This window comes from Hemicordylus capensis, chromosome 1 (assembly GCF_027244095.1).
Source record: "Hemicordylus capensis ecotype Gifberg chromosome 1, rHemCap1.1.pri, whole genome shotgun sequence".
NCBI classification, from domain to species: Eukaryota; Metazoa; Chordata; class Lepidosauria; order Squamata; family Cordylidae; genus Hemicordylus; species Hemicordylus capensis.
Window position 1 is genome coordinate 160,571,295 of NC_069657.1, and position 16,368 is coordinate 160,587,662.

General features: G+C 44.0%; 1 protein-coding gene across 6 annotated transcripts in view; it reads left to right on the top strand.

Moving 5' to 3' along the window:
- Positions 1 to 14,944, top strand: part of SEC22A (SEC22 homolog A, vesicle trafficking protein) — a 37,928-nt gene extending 22,984 nt beyond the window's left edge. For 5 of the 6 annotated variants that reach the window (XM_053244641.1, XM_053244646.1, XM_053244656.1 and 2 more), the window contains exons 5-7: positions 3,039 to 3,157; positions 8,625 to 8,690; positions 9,982 to 14,944. In XM_053244641.1, coding sequence (XP_053100616.1) covers positions 3,039 to 3,157; positions 8,625 to 8,690; positions 9,982 to 10,182 — 386 coding nt within the window. In that variant the 3' untranslated portion in view covers positions 10,183 to 14,944. Of the gene's footprint in view, positions 1 to 2,273; positions 2,441 to 3,038; positions 3,158 to 8,624; positions 8,691 to 9,981 lie in introns of those variants that run through there. The other variant, XR_008305950.1, reaches the window with a different exon arrangement.
- Positions 14,945 to 16,368: the final 1,424 nt, after the last annotated feature.

The following is a 16,368-nucleotide window of genomic DNA, read 5'->3' on the forward strand; positions in this document are numbered from 1 at the left end:
AAATTAGTTCTGGCAAAACATGAAGCGTGTTCCTTACTGAGTTTAGAAACAGTGATGCTCAGACAGTCCGATTTCCTTCTCCCAGAGAAATTCCCTTTGTTCCTCCAGAGCTTTCTCTGACTTTATGAACTGCCTTGGAGAGCCTTTTTCTGCTGCAGCTGTTCAGTGCAAACAACATGGAATGACACCTCTCTCTGTATTAATGTTCCAGCTCATTACCTTCATTGTTGGCATCTTTACACTTCACTGATTTAAACAGAATGATTTAAATATGGTTCAGTAATCTTATTGTTGCTCCCCCTGTGTTGCCTAGACTACTGTAGGTTTTGCCTTGTTTTTTCATATTTGGTTTCTATCACTTGTGGAATAGCACAGTAACTGCTTGTATACACATCCACTATGAACTGGCAGTCATCTGTGTGTACCGTTAGCCTTTCAGTAGCACAGATGAATACCTGCAAAAATGCTTACTATCTGCCTTCACACTGCCTTTTTTTTGTCAGTATGATCAGTAAGAGGATTGTGCATTAGGCTCTGTGTGGGTAGAGTATAAACCAGATGCTAAGAAGTTGTCATACGTCTGTTAGCCTAACTCTGGTTCTGATTCACTATGCCCTCTTAATCACATGCATTAAGCCTGCAGCCCCACATTTACTCAGGAGTAAGCCTATTAGGAACAATTGGACTTATGATTAAACATGCATAGAGTCAACAAAGGAGTGAGTGATTAAGATGTTAGAAATAATGGATAAGCTTGAAGACAGTTTGTGGGGAGAAATAGAATTATAATAGCAGATGATTTAGAAGACAAATGGACTCTATTCATCAACTCTTAGAATATGTGAACTTTGGAATAAATGAACTTTGGAATAAATGGGCAGAATCCAGATGAAGAGTCATGACTAGAATAAGTCCCATTAATTTCAGGGGGACTTAGACATGACTAACTTAGACTGAATCCTGCCCACTTTTAAAAAATTTGGTAGTAATTGATGTACTGTGGTTGAAAATAATTGAAAAAATATGATGAAGCTGGCATACTTACTTGGGAATAGGTTAGAACATAAGAACAACCCTGCTGGATCAGGCCCAAGGCCTATATAGTCCAGCATTGTGGCCCTACCAGATGCCTCTGGGGAGCCCACAGGCAAGAGGTGAGAGCATGCCCTCTCTCTTGCTGTTGCTCCCCTGCAGCTAGTATTCAGAGTTGCCTCTGAGGCTCGAGGTGTCCAATAGCCACCAGATCAGTAGCCACTGATAAACCTGTCCTCCATGAATTTGTCTAAACCTCTTTTAAAGCCATCCAAGCTAGTTGCCATCACCACATCCCGTGGCAGAGAATTCCATAATTAATTATGCGCTGTGTGAAAAAGTACTTTTTCTTATAGGTTCTAAATTTCCCGACCTTAAGTTTAATGGGATGGCCCTTAGTTCTAGTGCTGTGGGAGAGGGAGAAAATTTTCTCTCTTTCCACTCTCTCTACTCCATTCATAATTTTATACACCTCTATCATGTCTCCCCATAGTCCCTTCTTTTTGAAACTAAAAAGCCCATAAGGGCTTAGCTTTGTCTCATAAGGAAGGTATTCCAGGCCTCTGATCATCTTGGTTGCCCTCTTCTGCACTTTTCCCAGTTCTACAATGTCCTTCTTAAGATACGGTGACCAGAACTGTATGCAGCACTCCAAATGTGGCCACACCATAGATTTGTATAAGGGTGTTATAATAATAGCATTTTTATTTTCAATCCCCTTCTTAATGATCCCTAGCATGGAATTGGCCTTTTTCACAGCTGCCATGCACTGCGTTGACACTTTCAACGAGCTGTCCACCACAACCCCAAGATCTTTCTTCTTGTCAGTCACCAACAGCTCAGATCCCATCAGCATATATGTGGATGGGTTTTTTGCCTCAATATGTATGCATCATTTTAAACTTTTATGTTGAACCACATTTGCCATTTTGTCGTCCACTCACCCAGTTTGGAGAGATTCTTTTGGATTTCTGGTCTTTGACCATAAATAAACTTGACTGACTTGACTGAGAGATCCTTTTTGAGTTCCTCACATCTGTTCTGGATTTCACTATCCTAAATAGTTTGGTCTCATCTGAAATGTGGCCACCTCGCTGGTTACCCCAGCTTCTAGATCATTTATGAATAAGTTAAAGAGCACTGGTCCCAGTAGAGATCCCTGGGGGACCCCCCTTCTTTCTTCTCTCCATTTAGAGAACTGTCCATTTATTCCTACCCTCTGTTTCCTGTCCTTCAACCAGTTACCAATCCACAATTGAACCTGTCCCCTTATCCCATGACTGCTAAGTTTACTCAAGAGCCTTTGGTGGGGAACTTTGTCAAAAGCTTTTTGGAAGTCCAAGTATACTATGTCAACCGGATCACCTTTATCCACATGCCTGTTGACACTCTCAAAGAACTCCAAAAGGTTAGTGAGGCCCTTGGTGGGCCTTCTAAATAAATAAGATTTGTTTTGGCTATAAGTCAGTCTTTGGCTCTATTACTATGTTTTAGTGAAAGAAAAGCAAACCTTGATGGTGGTATTTCAGGAGTGTGACTTACTGCTCAGTGGCCAATTGTGTCTTAATTTGACCAGCTAGTTCTTTATTTTGCTGCTCATTTACTAGCATGTTTTGGGATCTTCAAGCACAGTACCAAACAGCTTGACTCCAAATTTGTCTTTAATCCGGCCCAGTAAAGTTCCAGTTTTAGTATAAGCTAAATACATTTTTCCAGAGTGCTCAGGAAATGCTTTACTTTGCCTTAGGCTGCATTTAGAGTCGTCTCACTAATAAAGCAATCCTGCAAGTGTGGCTGTTCATTTCTGTTCCAGTGAAAAAGTGGGCTGCACAACTGTGGTGCTTGGTGGATTGCACCCTCTATTAAGCTAGCTGTTTTCAAACTTAAGTTACGTGGTCTCGAGCAGGAGGAGGACACTGAAAAGTAGGATTAACAAACATTTCCCCCTAGACATTAAGGGAAATGGCTTTGAATATTGATAGTGTGTTCTTCTCTCTGCCTTCCAGCTCCTCACCAGCGACTGGAACCTGTGACGCTGTCAGGGATTGTTTCCTTTGTACTCAGCCTTTTATGTGGGGCTTTGAATTTGATCCGTGGCTTTCATGCGATAGAGAGTCTTCTGCAGGTACTGTAACTATGCTGCTGCTGATGTTGTAGAAGGAGAAGAATGATCTAGAATTTTGTTCTGAATATGTTCATGCCAGAGTGACAGAGAGTAAAACCAGCACTTAATTATTTGGATGCCTCTTTAGATGAGGGCATTTTCTTTAGATAAGGAGACATATTTACAGTGTAGGGGTTGACAATTTGTGTTAAAAAGCACTTTTAAACATGGAGGAGAAATACCCTTTCACAGTTGGGAGAGAGAAAGAACACTTTGGAGGTAGTACTTTGGTAGGGGGAGTCCAGTAAAAGGAGTTCCCTATGAGGGGGGAGCTCTTCAGGTGCTTGGTGGGAGCCCCTGAACAATAGGCAGTTCCCTCACTGAAATGCTTTAGACTTGCCTTTCTCTTCTGCCTTCTGCACGGGAAGGCTGGGCCAGAAGAGAGTCCAGAACAGGCTTGGGGGGGGGGTCACTGTGAAAGGAGACTTGAATACGTCCCTCTCAGAGCTAGTCTAGTTGCCACATTTGCCATGGGCACTGGGATTTCCACGACCACCACCCGGGTGTATGGTTTAGCACAGCTCCCCACATGCGTTGGGGCCATTACGTTGTGGGTTTCTCCTTGCCTGTGATTCACATCAATGGTACTCACTGCTGGGGGTGGGAGAACTTGCAGTGTGATGGCGCCAACTCAAGTAACAATGAACAAGTTGTCCTAAACAGTACATTTTGGGAGTGGGAAACTCACTAGGGTGATGCCAGTCCTGAAGGTTAATTGTGATGTCTGGACTGGCTCTAAGGCTCCTCCATTGGCAGATGTCTGGAGTCATGTCTCCCTGATGATCTCTTCAGAATGCAGAGCTTCCCATGCTGATTTCTGTATTGTGAGGATCAGGGATACCCTTCTCACACCAATTCCCATCGCGCCTTCCAGTTTTCCAGAATCCTTGGTCAGTGGCACAGAGTAAAGATTATTGGAGCCACAGTCTTTTTCCTAACCAATGAGTCCCCGAATTGCTTAATTTGAACTCAGTTGGATGAGCTTTAAAAACAGGTTTCAGTCTCATTATACAGTTCTGGAGTATGATGTTTTGTGAAGTTTTATCGGCTCCCACGTGACGAAATATGGGATTTCCAGGCAGTTTTGAACCTGGATACTGTTGTTTTATACATTAAGCTTTTTCTCTCCGGCCACTACGTTGTGAAACCTGAGCTATTTCAGGAAGCAGCTACTGCCTAGTCTCTTCAATCCTATGATCTGACTCTCTGGTGCCTGTTAAGAGATGGAGAGAATTTTATTTTTTTTCAAGAGAGAGTGGCTTATTTCAGCCAGTTGTAATTGAATCCCAGTGAGAGGCATGGCAGAGTACAATCCCTCCCCCACCTTCAGTTAATCTTAGACCCCTCTCCCCACCTATCTGTTTATTTTGCAGTTGCTGCAGGCTCCCACATGTGAGGCACTTCTACAGCAAAGAGACAGGAACACTGAAAAAAACAGTTTCCTATAGTCCCAATACTCCCTGCTCATTCACTGCCATAACAGCACAATGCAGGAGGGAGATCTCCCACCACCTCTGGAGTGACAGCTGGGAAGGAGAAATTTTTCTCTGGCTTAGTTTAAAATCCAAACTGGAGAGGAATTGGGGCGTGTGTGTGTGTGTAATGTACGCCATGTATTTGTAGCGAACATTGTGAGTTGCTGAGATGTATATCATAAGCCAAAGAATCAAAAAGCTCAGCAACATCTCTAAATGTAGGAGTCTCCTACCATAAAGTGGAAGCCCAGAGGGCTGTACTGCAAATTGGGAGCAAAAGTGTTTTAGTCCCAGAGGACTGCATAGCTTCAGAGGGAATGTGTGTGTTACTTCATAATACCTTCTCACTTCTCAACATCCCATTAGGTATCTGGAAAAGTTTGTATTGATCTTGTCAGTGTTAGAATTCATGATTCCCCGCCCCTTTACCGGTGAAGAACTTCTGTGTGCATGATTCTCATTGTTCTGTCAGTGGCTCTCTCCCTTCTGAAAGCTTGCTTCCTATCCATCACTTTCTCTCCCGTGTGCAGGAGGAGAGTCTTGGGTTAGGAAATAATATGCTACCTATGTGCAGTTTGTCATATGCATGAAAGCTTTTTTTACTGAGTGTATGCACGTTGCACAGGCATGGAAAGCCACAGCCAGTGTGTATAAAAACGTTGTGTGTGAAACAGCCCAAAATTCATTGCAGAAACTGGAATCTGGGTCTGCTCGGCTCTAGTCTGTACTGACTCTTATATAGGAGCATAGGAAGCTACCATATACTGAGTCAGACCATTGGTCTATCTAGCTCAGTCTTGTCTTCACAGACTGGCAGCAGCTTCTCCAAGGTTGCAGGCAGGAATCTCTCTCAGGTATACCACCCCTCTTTGTTACTTGGATACAGCTTCTCTATACGAATGCAAAGGTGACACCACAGATTAATGGATGGCAGGGTGACCCGATCATTTTGCATTCGGGTGTCTGCCAAGGATGCCCACTGAGCCCATTACTTTTTGTTTTTGCCCTGGATCCAATCCTGATTAAGATTCAGAGCGAACCCCATCTACAAGGACTCTCGGTCTCTATCCCTCCGCCCTGCGAGATCTTCCCGGGAGGGAGGAGGAGGGAGAGTGATGGGATAGCCGAACCACCTGTCCACTCAGAACTGCATTCTGAGTTTAGGGCAAAATTTGTAGCTCATGCCGATGATGTTACATTACTGTTATTGAATGAAAATGTAATACTAGACCTCTTCTGGGAATATGGCAAGATCTCGGGCTCAGAATTAAATGCTGACAAAAGTGTATTTGTTAAAATGGATCCCGGACACCAGCAACTCTCGTGCCTACCCATCTCTGAATGTAAAAGCGAAGGGGCCCCAGAGTCCAAACTGAAGTGGGTAGATACAGTAAACATTTTGTGGATTGAATATGGGATTAAGGAAAAAGTCTGGGCGGGAAATTGGACAGATTAGGAAGAAAAAGTAATGCTTAAAATCACCATGTGGAAAAAATGGAGCCTTGCCATGTACCAGAAAGCGGTTTACATCCGGACTTACCTGATACCCCCGGTGCATAACCTGATGGTAGTCTATCCCCCCCCCCCCCGCTCGATCTCCTTCGGAGAGTTGAAAGCCAGATCTTCCATCTAGTATGGCACACAGCCTCCTTCCTTTTGGCTCGTGCGGTAGCATTTAAGGAAGTTGAGCGGGGAGGCCTAGCCCTAGCTGCCCTGCAACCCTATTTTGTAACTGAATTCATGTCCTACAATTTTGGAAACTGGATTTTCATGAATGTCCATAATATGTCCAACCTCCTGCAAAAAACCTGGGTCTCGCTTTTCGCTCTGCATTGGCGCGAGTCAGCATGGGGCATAGCATGGTGGGGGAAAGGATCTTTCAATGGTAATATCACACAAGTATTAAAAAGAGAACACCCGGACTACTTGAGAGATTTGTTATTCACACTTTAAAAATGGAAGGTTGAACTGGATCTATTTAAAGGATCCTCCTCAGTTAAGCAGCTAAGGAAAACAATGTATGGAGAGATTCTAGAAGTGGGTTTTTTAAAACCTGATTTAGAACGTAAACGCTACAAACACCGCACTTCACAGTACTTGTTGCAACCCAATCACCCTATCGCTCTCTTTAAGGAGAAAAAAGTCCCTTTCCATTTATGGCAAACAAGGTGGCGCTTATACCACCAAGTATTACCACTTAATGCGGCTAAGCCATGGCTCCCAGAGGACCAGCAAGAGTGTCCTAAAATCACTTGCAAACGGAAAGCTAGTGAGCCTGGCAAAACATTCAGGGAAACCCATTCACATTTCTTAAAAGAGTGTGTGGCAGCCAAAAGAGTGTGGCAGGGAGTAAGTAAACTGTTAGAGTGGCCTGATTTGGAAAAACAGACTTGGGAAGAACTAACCTTGAGTTTGAGCAATAAAACCGCTTTTCGAGGTCCCAGAAAGAAACCTTCAAGGAAACGGGACGGAACGGGTGCCCTCATACTAGGGAATTGGAACGTTTCCCTTCTCATAATCAGATTAGTAAACCTATATGTCATTTATGCAATTATCCTGCATAGGAATAGGGAGGGAAGACGCGACCAAGAGGTTCACGCAGATGAGACAGTAAATCTCTTCTGGAAAAGTTTGTGTGGTTATGAGCAAAAAGACAAGAGTATCTCTTCTAAACAGCAATGGGACAAATTATGGAAATGGACGTTGGACGTAAACCCCCCCCCCCGGATTACCTGATGTGCCTTGTAATCCCCTACCCCCGAGTTACAGTACTACCTGCATATACTTCATAACCTTGTGGGTTTCCAAATCCTTGTGTGTAAATCTTTGTAGATATATGATGTACAAACCACCACTTTGTATATAATTGTGCTTTGGCAACATACTGTATGTTTTGGTAGTTTGTTGGTTCAATAAAAAAATCTTGTCTTATCCTGGAGAAGCCAAGGAGGGAACTTGGAAGCTTCTGCTCTTCCCAGAGCTGCGGCTCCATCCCCTGAGGGGAATATCTTACAGTGCTCACACTTCTAGTCTCTCCTTCATATGCAGCCAGGGCGGACCCTGCTTAGCTAAGGGGACAAGTCATGCTTGCTACCACAAGACCAGCTACAAGACCACCACAAGACTCCTACACAGTTGTGAGAGAAAATGGTCCTATAATGCTTAGCTTTCTTGTCAGAAGAATGTCAGTGCCACCTATACGGCTGATAAATCTAGTACGTACTGTTTCCTAGCTTTTCTTTGTTTCCCCTTAATTTTTAAATTTCACTTTGTAGATGCTTAACCCCCTCTAGTGGATACTTTGAATTTTACATGATTTCCATGGACAAAGCTGCTCTGTAGAAGGGCTGAATTAAATGTGACACGGGCAAGCCTATCACTTTAAATGCAGATTTGCAGCAATTCTGCATCAAGGAAGAGGAGAGGAGAGCTGGTCTTGTGGTAGCAAGCATGACTTGTCCCCTTAGCTAAGCAGGGTCTGCCCTGGTTGCATATGAAAGGGAGACTAGAAGTGCAAGCACTGTAAGATATTCCCCTTGGGATGGAGCCACTCTGGGAAGAGCAGAAGGTTTCAAGTTCCCTCCCTGGCTTCTCCAAGATAGGGCTGAGAGAGAGTCCTGCCTGCAACCTTGGAGAAGTCGCTGCCAGTCTGTGAAGACAATACTGAACTAGATGGGCCTATGGTCTGACTCAGTATATGGCAGCTTCCTATGTTCCTAAGAGCTTTGTATGTGTGTGTTCTAATTTTAAGAGCAAAAGGGTTGTTTCAGTGCGAAATGCGAAATCCTCCTACCTCTCTGCAGTCTGCCTCAAGCCTTGACTCGCTCCTCACCAGGGCCTTGGACTGAGCCAGCTTGGAGGACCAATTGCCTTATAAATACATGTAAGAAAATGTTTCCATAATATGGGACGTGTTGTTTAGAGAATGCATATTTTTCTCTCTCCCTTTGCAGAACGACAGAGAAGACTTCAGTTACGTTATTGCCTTTTTCCTTGGCACAGCCGCTTGTTTATATCAGGTAGCACAAGCCTCTTTACATGTTGGAATGACCTTCAGAAGTCTTAGTTCTGTTATGACTAAAGCGGTTTTGTCCAGCCCCAAGTATCTGAATTCCGTGACTGGACATGGATTCCTTCTGAGTGGTGGTGACCATATCTCTTGTATTTAGGAGGAGGAGAGTATCTGTCCCTCTTCAGCCCCAGCACAGTGACCCTCAAGGGGCTGTTGCTAGTGTCTTCTCTGATTTGGATTTTTTTTAAGGTTATGAACCCTTTGGGAACCACCTGGGGGGGGGAATCCCTGTGTAAACTGCTGTGAGAGCCTTTTGTTGAAAAGCAGAATATAAATATAGTAATAGTTGAAAGAAGGGCAAATCCCCCACAGGCTGCAGCATACACCCTCTGGATGCCACACAACCGCCACCCCCCACCCCCGAGAATCCGTTTTGTTACAGAATAAACCAGTGTGTGGGAGGGCTTTAATTCTGGAAATTGGAATGATCATGTAAATTGTTGCCTGAATTCTTTGGCTATGATTTTTCTAGTATGATCAGGAATCTGAGTGCTTTTAGTAATTTGTTGTGTTTGTTTCCTGCCAGTCTTCCAAGTAACTCAGTGAGATGTATATGGGGTTATTTCATTTTTAGTCACACCCTCTGATATAGGTCAGACGGAGAGAGCGTGACATATTCAAGGCCACTTGCTATATCACTGTGAGCACTGGCAAAGAAAAAGCTGAAATGAGAAATCTCTCAAGGGAGATAATTGTTGCTTGAGATCAAATTAATCCAAGTAGCTGATTGCCATATGTAAAATAGTGTCCTTTCTGTCATCCTCCAAAGTAATCATCTGAACTAAAAGGGGGCATTCCATATGTTCAGAATAACCCACATACTTTTTAGGATCTGTTGCTGTTCTGCCCCAAATTTCACTTTTGGAGGTATGATTTTTTGTTGTTGCGAGAAATAATCCTCAGGTTATTTGGCTAAACCCCCAACCCTTAACCTTCCCATTTATTGCCTTGTGCTACAAGGGAAAAATTAATACAACAACAAATCTGTGTGCTTTCACAGGCTAACTAACCTGAGTGACTGATTTATTTACAAAACTCTGGCCAAGCCATTTCATAAAACTGTTTGAAAAGCAAATGAAACCATTTGCTAGAATTCCATTGGGTGTGGGGCGGGTGTTGTTTGCATATGAAATGCAGGATTCTACACTTCTGATTTCTGTATGATCTTGCTACAGAAATCAGATTGGGTCCCCAGAAGTGCCTCCTAACCTTACATACTTCCTTCTTCTTCTTTGCAGTGCTATTTGTTTGTGTATTGCACAGGCTGGAGAAACATCAAATCCTTCCTAACGTTTGGCTTAATCTGCCTATGCAACATGTATCTCTATGAACTGCGCAACCTCTGGCAGATCTTCTTTCATGTGACTGTAGGCGCTTTTTCAACTCTACAGATTCGGCTGAGGCAGCCACAAGGGAAGTCCCCTGACTATAATGTATGATGGCTGTCCTCCGATAGTCTCAAGGCAAACTTGATCCAAGTGGTATTCCCCTCAGGGAAGAAAAGCTTTTCTGCTGGAGAGACTCTCCCCAAACTCTAAGGCATGGACTTGGCAGTGGAATTCTTCCTCAAAGAAGAACTAAAAACAGAAAACTTCTGGCACTAATTGGGGGTACGGATGAAGCCCTCCACTGTGCAGGAGAATGTACCCCAAGGACAAACAAGAAATTTGAGGACAGCATGAAAAACTCCACATTCAGAACTATGAGAAAGGCAAGGATCTGTATTGGACTGGTTCTGCATATCAAGTGATTTCTCCAACCCCAAACCAGTTTTGCCTTTGTGAGGCAGTAGAAAAGGCTGAAATAAAAGGATGGTATTGCATATTAACAAACTGTTCAGAATGAATGAATTCCTAAATGCCAGATTATTGGATTGCACATAAATTTAATGGTGTGTGTCTGCGTTTTCCTTAATTAAAATCTAACCCGGAAACCATCTGTTCATGGGGATTAGCTCCTGGGCCCCAGAGGCCTGCCATCGAGTGCCGAGTTAATTATGAATTGCTTTGCTTCGTTTTTGTGTGTGTGTAATTTGCTTTGAAAGAGTTTTAGAAAGTGACCTTTTCCCTCCACGTAAATAACAACATCACAGTCTGTCTTCAGGCCCTTGATCTGATGCTTGCAGGATGAAAAGAAGTTTGCTAGTGGCAAGGCTTCAGGAAAGGGAGAGACTGCCATTTGGACTCGAGGCTTTTACTCTTCTCTGTATATGATGTCATGGCAGAAGCTAGCCTGATTAGGAACGAGCCCAATCTCTAGCAATTTCAGTTTGAATGCAATGCTTAAGAAACCTATTTGGAGAACACAGGAAACTGAAGGCTTTTGATGACAGGAATAGACTTGTTTGTGCACAGCTGATCTGTTGTGGGAGAGGTGAGCAGCCTATGATGTTAAATGAGCTATTAACACCCACCATAATTAGCAAGCAGTTAGCATATTGCATGACAGTATGCTGTGCCATGCAATAAATGTATTTCCTTCATAGAAAAAAACTTAAACTACAATGCTTTGTTCCTTAAAAGTACACATTGGCTATTCTGAATTCAAGCTTGTTTGTGCAAAAGGTGGATCAAAAGGATTGTACAAAAGGGTTGTACAAAAGTTGGAGAGGAGAGCTGGTCTTGTGGTAGCAAGCATAGGCTCGGATTGGCCCACAGGGCAACAGGGCATATTCCCGGTGCGCCCTACCCGCACAGTGCCCCTGCGCCCCAACTCCCACCATTAATTACCTATTCTGCTCAAAACTCAGCGCCCTCCCCACACACATTCCACCGCCCTCTCAGTGCCCCCAGTCCGGCCCTGAAGCATGACTTGTTCCCTTAGCTAAGCAGGGTCCACCCTGGTTGCATATGAAAGGGAGACTTGATGTGTGAGCACTGTAAGATATTCCCCTTAGGGGATGGAGACACTCTGGGAAGAGCATCTAGGTTCCAAGTTCCCTCCTTGGCACCTCCATGATAGGGCTGAGATAGATTCCTGCCTAAAGCCTCTGCCAGTCTGTGTAGATAATACTGAGCTAGATGGACCAACGGTCTGACTCAGTATATGGCAGCTTCCTATGTTCCTTTGGATCGAGGTGGTGAAAAGACAGTTACTGTGTCTCATGCATGCTTGAGAAAATATTAGAGATTTTCAGAATGTTCCAGTATCGAAACGTTTTGACTTGAAATGGGCCGTTTTGAGCTAGAAACAGAGCACTCTTTAAATCAAGGGCCTGTTTCAAGCTCAGAGCAGAAGAACCCTGTTTTGATCAAAAAGTTTAAATGTTTTTGGCCTGTTGATTGGTTTCCTGGCTTCTTGGCTGGCTTGTTATGCTACAAATCAAGTGTTGTCATGGGCAACTGTGCCCCCATTGGCTGGAGAGAGGGGGGAACACAAAAGGAGGGAATTTCAAAATGTTTTCAAAGGGACTGGGAAGCAGAGAGCCCTTATAGTGTGCCTCTCTTGAAGAGGATACATCAGGAGGCGAGGAGGAAGGAATCAAGGAAGGTTTGATTTTGTGGTTTTCTTTTCTCAGCACAATATAATATGCTGTGCTATTGCTGCTATATTATTAACTATCTGGTTTTGCAATGCTGGATCTCGGATTAGGGGAGCAAGGGCAGGAGAGAGGGCATGCACATACCTCTTGTTCCCCAGAGGCATCTGGTGGGCCACTGTGTGCAACAGGATGCTGGACTAGATGGGCCTTGGGCCTGATCCAGCAGGGCTGTGCTTATGTTCAGATTGACAAAAGCACAATTTGGATGCCTGTCTGTGTGTACGTCTGATATTCTCAAGGTCAGGCATGGAGCTCATCACAGAAATCGCCAAGAAATAACTTGTTTCACTCACTGCTCTGGTCTACTCTGCAATCTTCATTGCAAGATGTACTTGGCTGAAGTTGCTCTAGTTGAGTGTATGGCTATGCTTGCTGCCAAAAAGGGTGCTACTGTGGCAGCTGTTGCAATGCTAGGCAATAACCTAAGGAGTCATCATTGTGTGTGTGAGAGAGGAACTTGTGCCAATGATGATACAGCAGTGCAGGGTGGAACTGTGGTTGGCTGTTAATTCTGGGTCAGCGATTCGTTTTTGGCCATTTTTGGACTGTGTTTGAAATGTGTGTTCTGTGTTGGGAGGCTCAGTTTCCCTTTTGCTGTGTGCTTCTGCAGTGCTGCAAATTGCAGCGCAAAACTTTTTTGCAGTGCACTCTCTAAGTGCAGCTTGTTCTGGCCATAGGGAACAATGGGGAAATTCTGTTCCCCATGGTAGCTCCTAAGGACACCAAAGTGGGTTGTGTGATGGGTGTTTCCTTCCACCCAGCCCACAAAATAAATAGACAAAGCAGGCAGTTTTGAAGACATTTTTAACCTTTCTCCAAAGCCCACATGGGATCTTTGTTAAAATGTTGTTAAAACTGCCTGCTTGCCCATTCTTTTGTGGGTTGGGTGGTAAGTAGCACCCATCATGCCCTACCACACAGCCCACTTTGGTGTCTCTGTGGGTACAATGGGATGTTTAGGGTTTCACCATTGTCGCCTAGATTTTGCTGGATTGCATTGGGTGTGCTCAGAAGACACAGGAAGACAAGCTTGAGTCTCTGGCACTCAAGAATGGAGTGTGTGTATGTGTGTTCTGAGGGTCAGAGAGACTCTGGCTCTGCTGCCATGTCGCAAACTGCTTTCAAACAACAAAATCTGTTTCCCAAGGCTGCTGTTTGGGAGGCACAGGGGATGTATCTGGCATTCCTTTGCTATGGCCGTGTTCCATCTAACAGCCTAACCTACTTCACAGGGTTGTTGTGAAGAGAAACCTAAGTATGTAGTACACTGCTCTGGGCTCCTTGGAGGAAGAGCGGGATATAAAATGTAAACAAACAAGGTTAAAGTTTCAGCTTCAGCTTCACATGACTGAAAGGTTTGACACTGAAGTATGCTTCCAGCTATGACTTTGTTGCTGTGTGGCAATCTTGTGGCCAGACAAGCCAGGGGTGAAATGTTGGCAGCATTTGTTGATAAATATAAAGAATGTGGTAGGACACAGGGTGATGTGTGCTTAAGTCCCATTATGTCAACAGAATTCAAGTGTAAGTAATTGTGCTAGATTTTGGCCTGACCGTATAAAACTTGGTAAGATGTTGAGAGCTGATTCCCATCGGCTATAACTGACACGACGCCTTGGGCAAGAATACACCCTAGAAGGATTTCATTATGCCCTGCAAGAAGACCTACATCTAGCAATCCCCTGAAGCACTGTAGAGCATCTGTTCCTGTGATTTCAAGTGCAAATACCCTGATTTTGGATATTTACGTTCACCTCCAGGTGACAGCCAACATTTTATCTTGTGTTATTCACTCCTGAAAAATATGGACTGGGTTAATCACTGTGGCTTTCATAGAGCCTGGATTTGAAACTATATATTTTTAAGTAGCCTCATTGTGTTTTGAATGCCTGTTTTTCATTAGGTGCTGCTTTTTTGCGTTCGCCAAAAATGTTTCTCACATGTGCTGGAGACTATTGTTGTGCTTGCCAAATCAGCTGTAAAGGGCGCTTTGCTTAGCTGCTTTCCCTGCTCAGTTTAAGCTGTGGACAATAACTGGAGGTATAGGCGAAGTTTAAGTTGATAGCTTCTATTGCTTGGTGTTCAGCCAGCAACCCTCCCTCTCAGTATCTAAATAAACTAAAAGATGGATCTCAAGCAGCCATCTTTTCTTTTAAAGTATGTACATGGGTTAGAAACTATATTTGTTCTTCAAAAGTACTAATTTGAGTTGGTGGAGTGTTAATGTCAAATGAAAGAGGGAGAGAGAGCTGCTTCCTAATATAGGAAGTGGGAGCCAGAGACCTGCATATACATAGAAAAAGGATTTGGAGCTGCATCTAGCTCAAGGTGGCCTTGCTGATAAGGCTGGACCTGCCTTCTAATGGATCTGGAGGGTGGTTGGTTTTTTCATCCAAGTGACTAGTTGTTGCACACGATCGAGTCTGATTAGAGCTTAACCCCTGCTAACTGGGCCAAGGAGCAATTTTTGGGAGTGGTGGCTGGGATGTAGCTATAATTGAACAAGGTGATGGGGAGCAAATGCCCCTCATTCCACTCGCCGTAGTGTCCCTCGCAATGGCTGTACCTTCCCTGTATTTCATTTTAGACTGTGTGCCTGTCTGGCAGAGGGAACTGTCTTCGTATTCTATGTAAATTGCTTTGTGCATTTTTGTTGAAAAGTCGTGTGTGTGAGAGAATTTATTTTATTTAATTATTTCCCCAATAGCTGGGAACAGCATGATCCTTCTGGATGGAGAAGCAGAGAGCCTGTGGGCAAGTGGGCGGTGCTGGTAGATGCAGGGTGACCTGCAGCTATGTCCACTTCACAAAAATCTGAAGAAAAAATAAAACAAAGGGGGCCAAACTCCCCGCAGGCAATTAAGCAGGTGGGCAGAGCTAATGGAACAAAAGGAGCGGGACATCTACTAGTTGGAACAGCCCCTTCTGGCTTTTAAGGGGGAAAGCTGTCTAATCATCCCCACAGAAGACAATGCTGAAACTGTGGCTCCGTCACCAGGCAGGTAACACAGTTCCTTCTGGGAAGGCATTGGATTTGGTTAATCTCTTGGTGGTATAAAGTGCTGCCCCCCCCCCCCAAGCTGCTGGTGGGCAAGTTTTGTGGGCAACTCCCCAGCTTTATGGGAACACTGGAGGCTCTGATAACCACAGTAAGATGTAACAGAAGAAACGTCTCTTAACTCACTCTGTAGCAATTACACAAAACTGGAGAGCCCTGCTTCTGATCTCTTGAAGCATTAGACCTGGATGAAAAGGCACTGGAACTGAGCACTAATGCCTCCCCACCCAAGAAAAGGGGAGGGGGGCGGGTTGCACATAGTAAGCAAGATCCAAGTTAGAGCTGAGACTCCTTATATTGTTTTTGTTGCTAACATTTTTTCACTGTGCTCAGCCATAGGCCCAGTTACCCCTGCTAACTGGGCAAAGAGGCACCTTTTTAACGTGGTGATTCTCTTTATTTAGCAGGGGGAGAGCAACTGGCCCTATCCACCCCCAGCACAGTACCTCCAGTGACTGTTGCTGGTGTCTATCTTATGTTTCTTTTTAGAACGTGAGCCCTCTGGGGACAGGGATCCATCTTATTTCTTTATTATTTCTCTGTGTAAACCGCCCTGAGCCATTTTTTGGAAGGGCAGTATAGAAATTGAAATAATAATAATAATAATAATAATAATAATAATAATAATAATAATAATAATGTACACCAGTGATAATAGTGCAACATTTTGTTGTGGTCCATACTTGTTCTATGTCATCAACAGCAACAACATTAGGCTTACATGATGTGCTTGCAGCTCCGCAATAATTCACCCCAGGGCTGCTGCTGACTTCAAAGCAAGCCCCGATGCTGGTCTAGAGCAGTGGATGCGGAAAGCAGCACAGCAGTGGAGAAACCTGTGGAAATGCTGCTTCTGCATCAGCTGCATCAAAACAGCAGTGGGGCTTGTTTTAAAGTCTGCAGCAGCTCCAGGGGGCTGTGTTAGAGCCATATCACTGTACAGCATCAAACTATTAATAATAATTAGATCTATTCCTTCCTATTTCTAACCTGTTTCATACGCACACAGCTCTCCACAAAGTACAG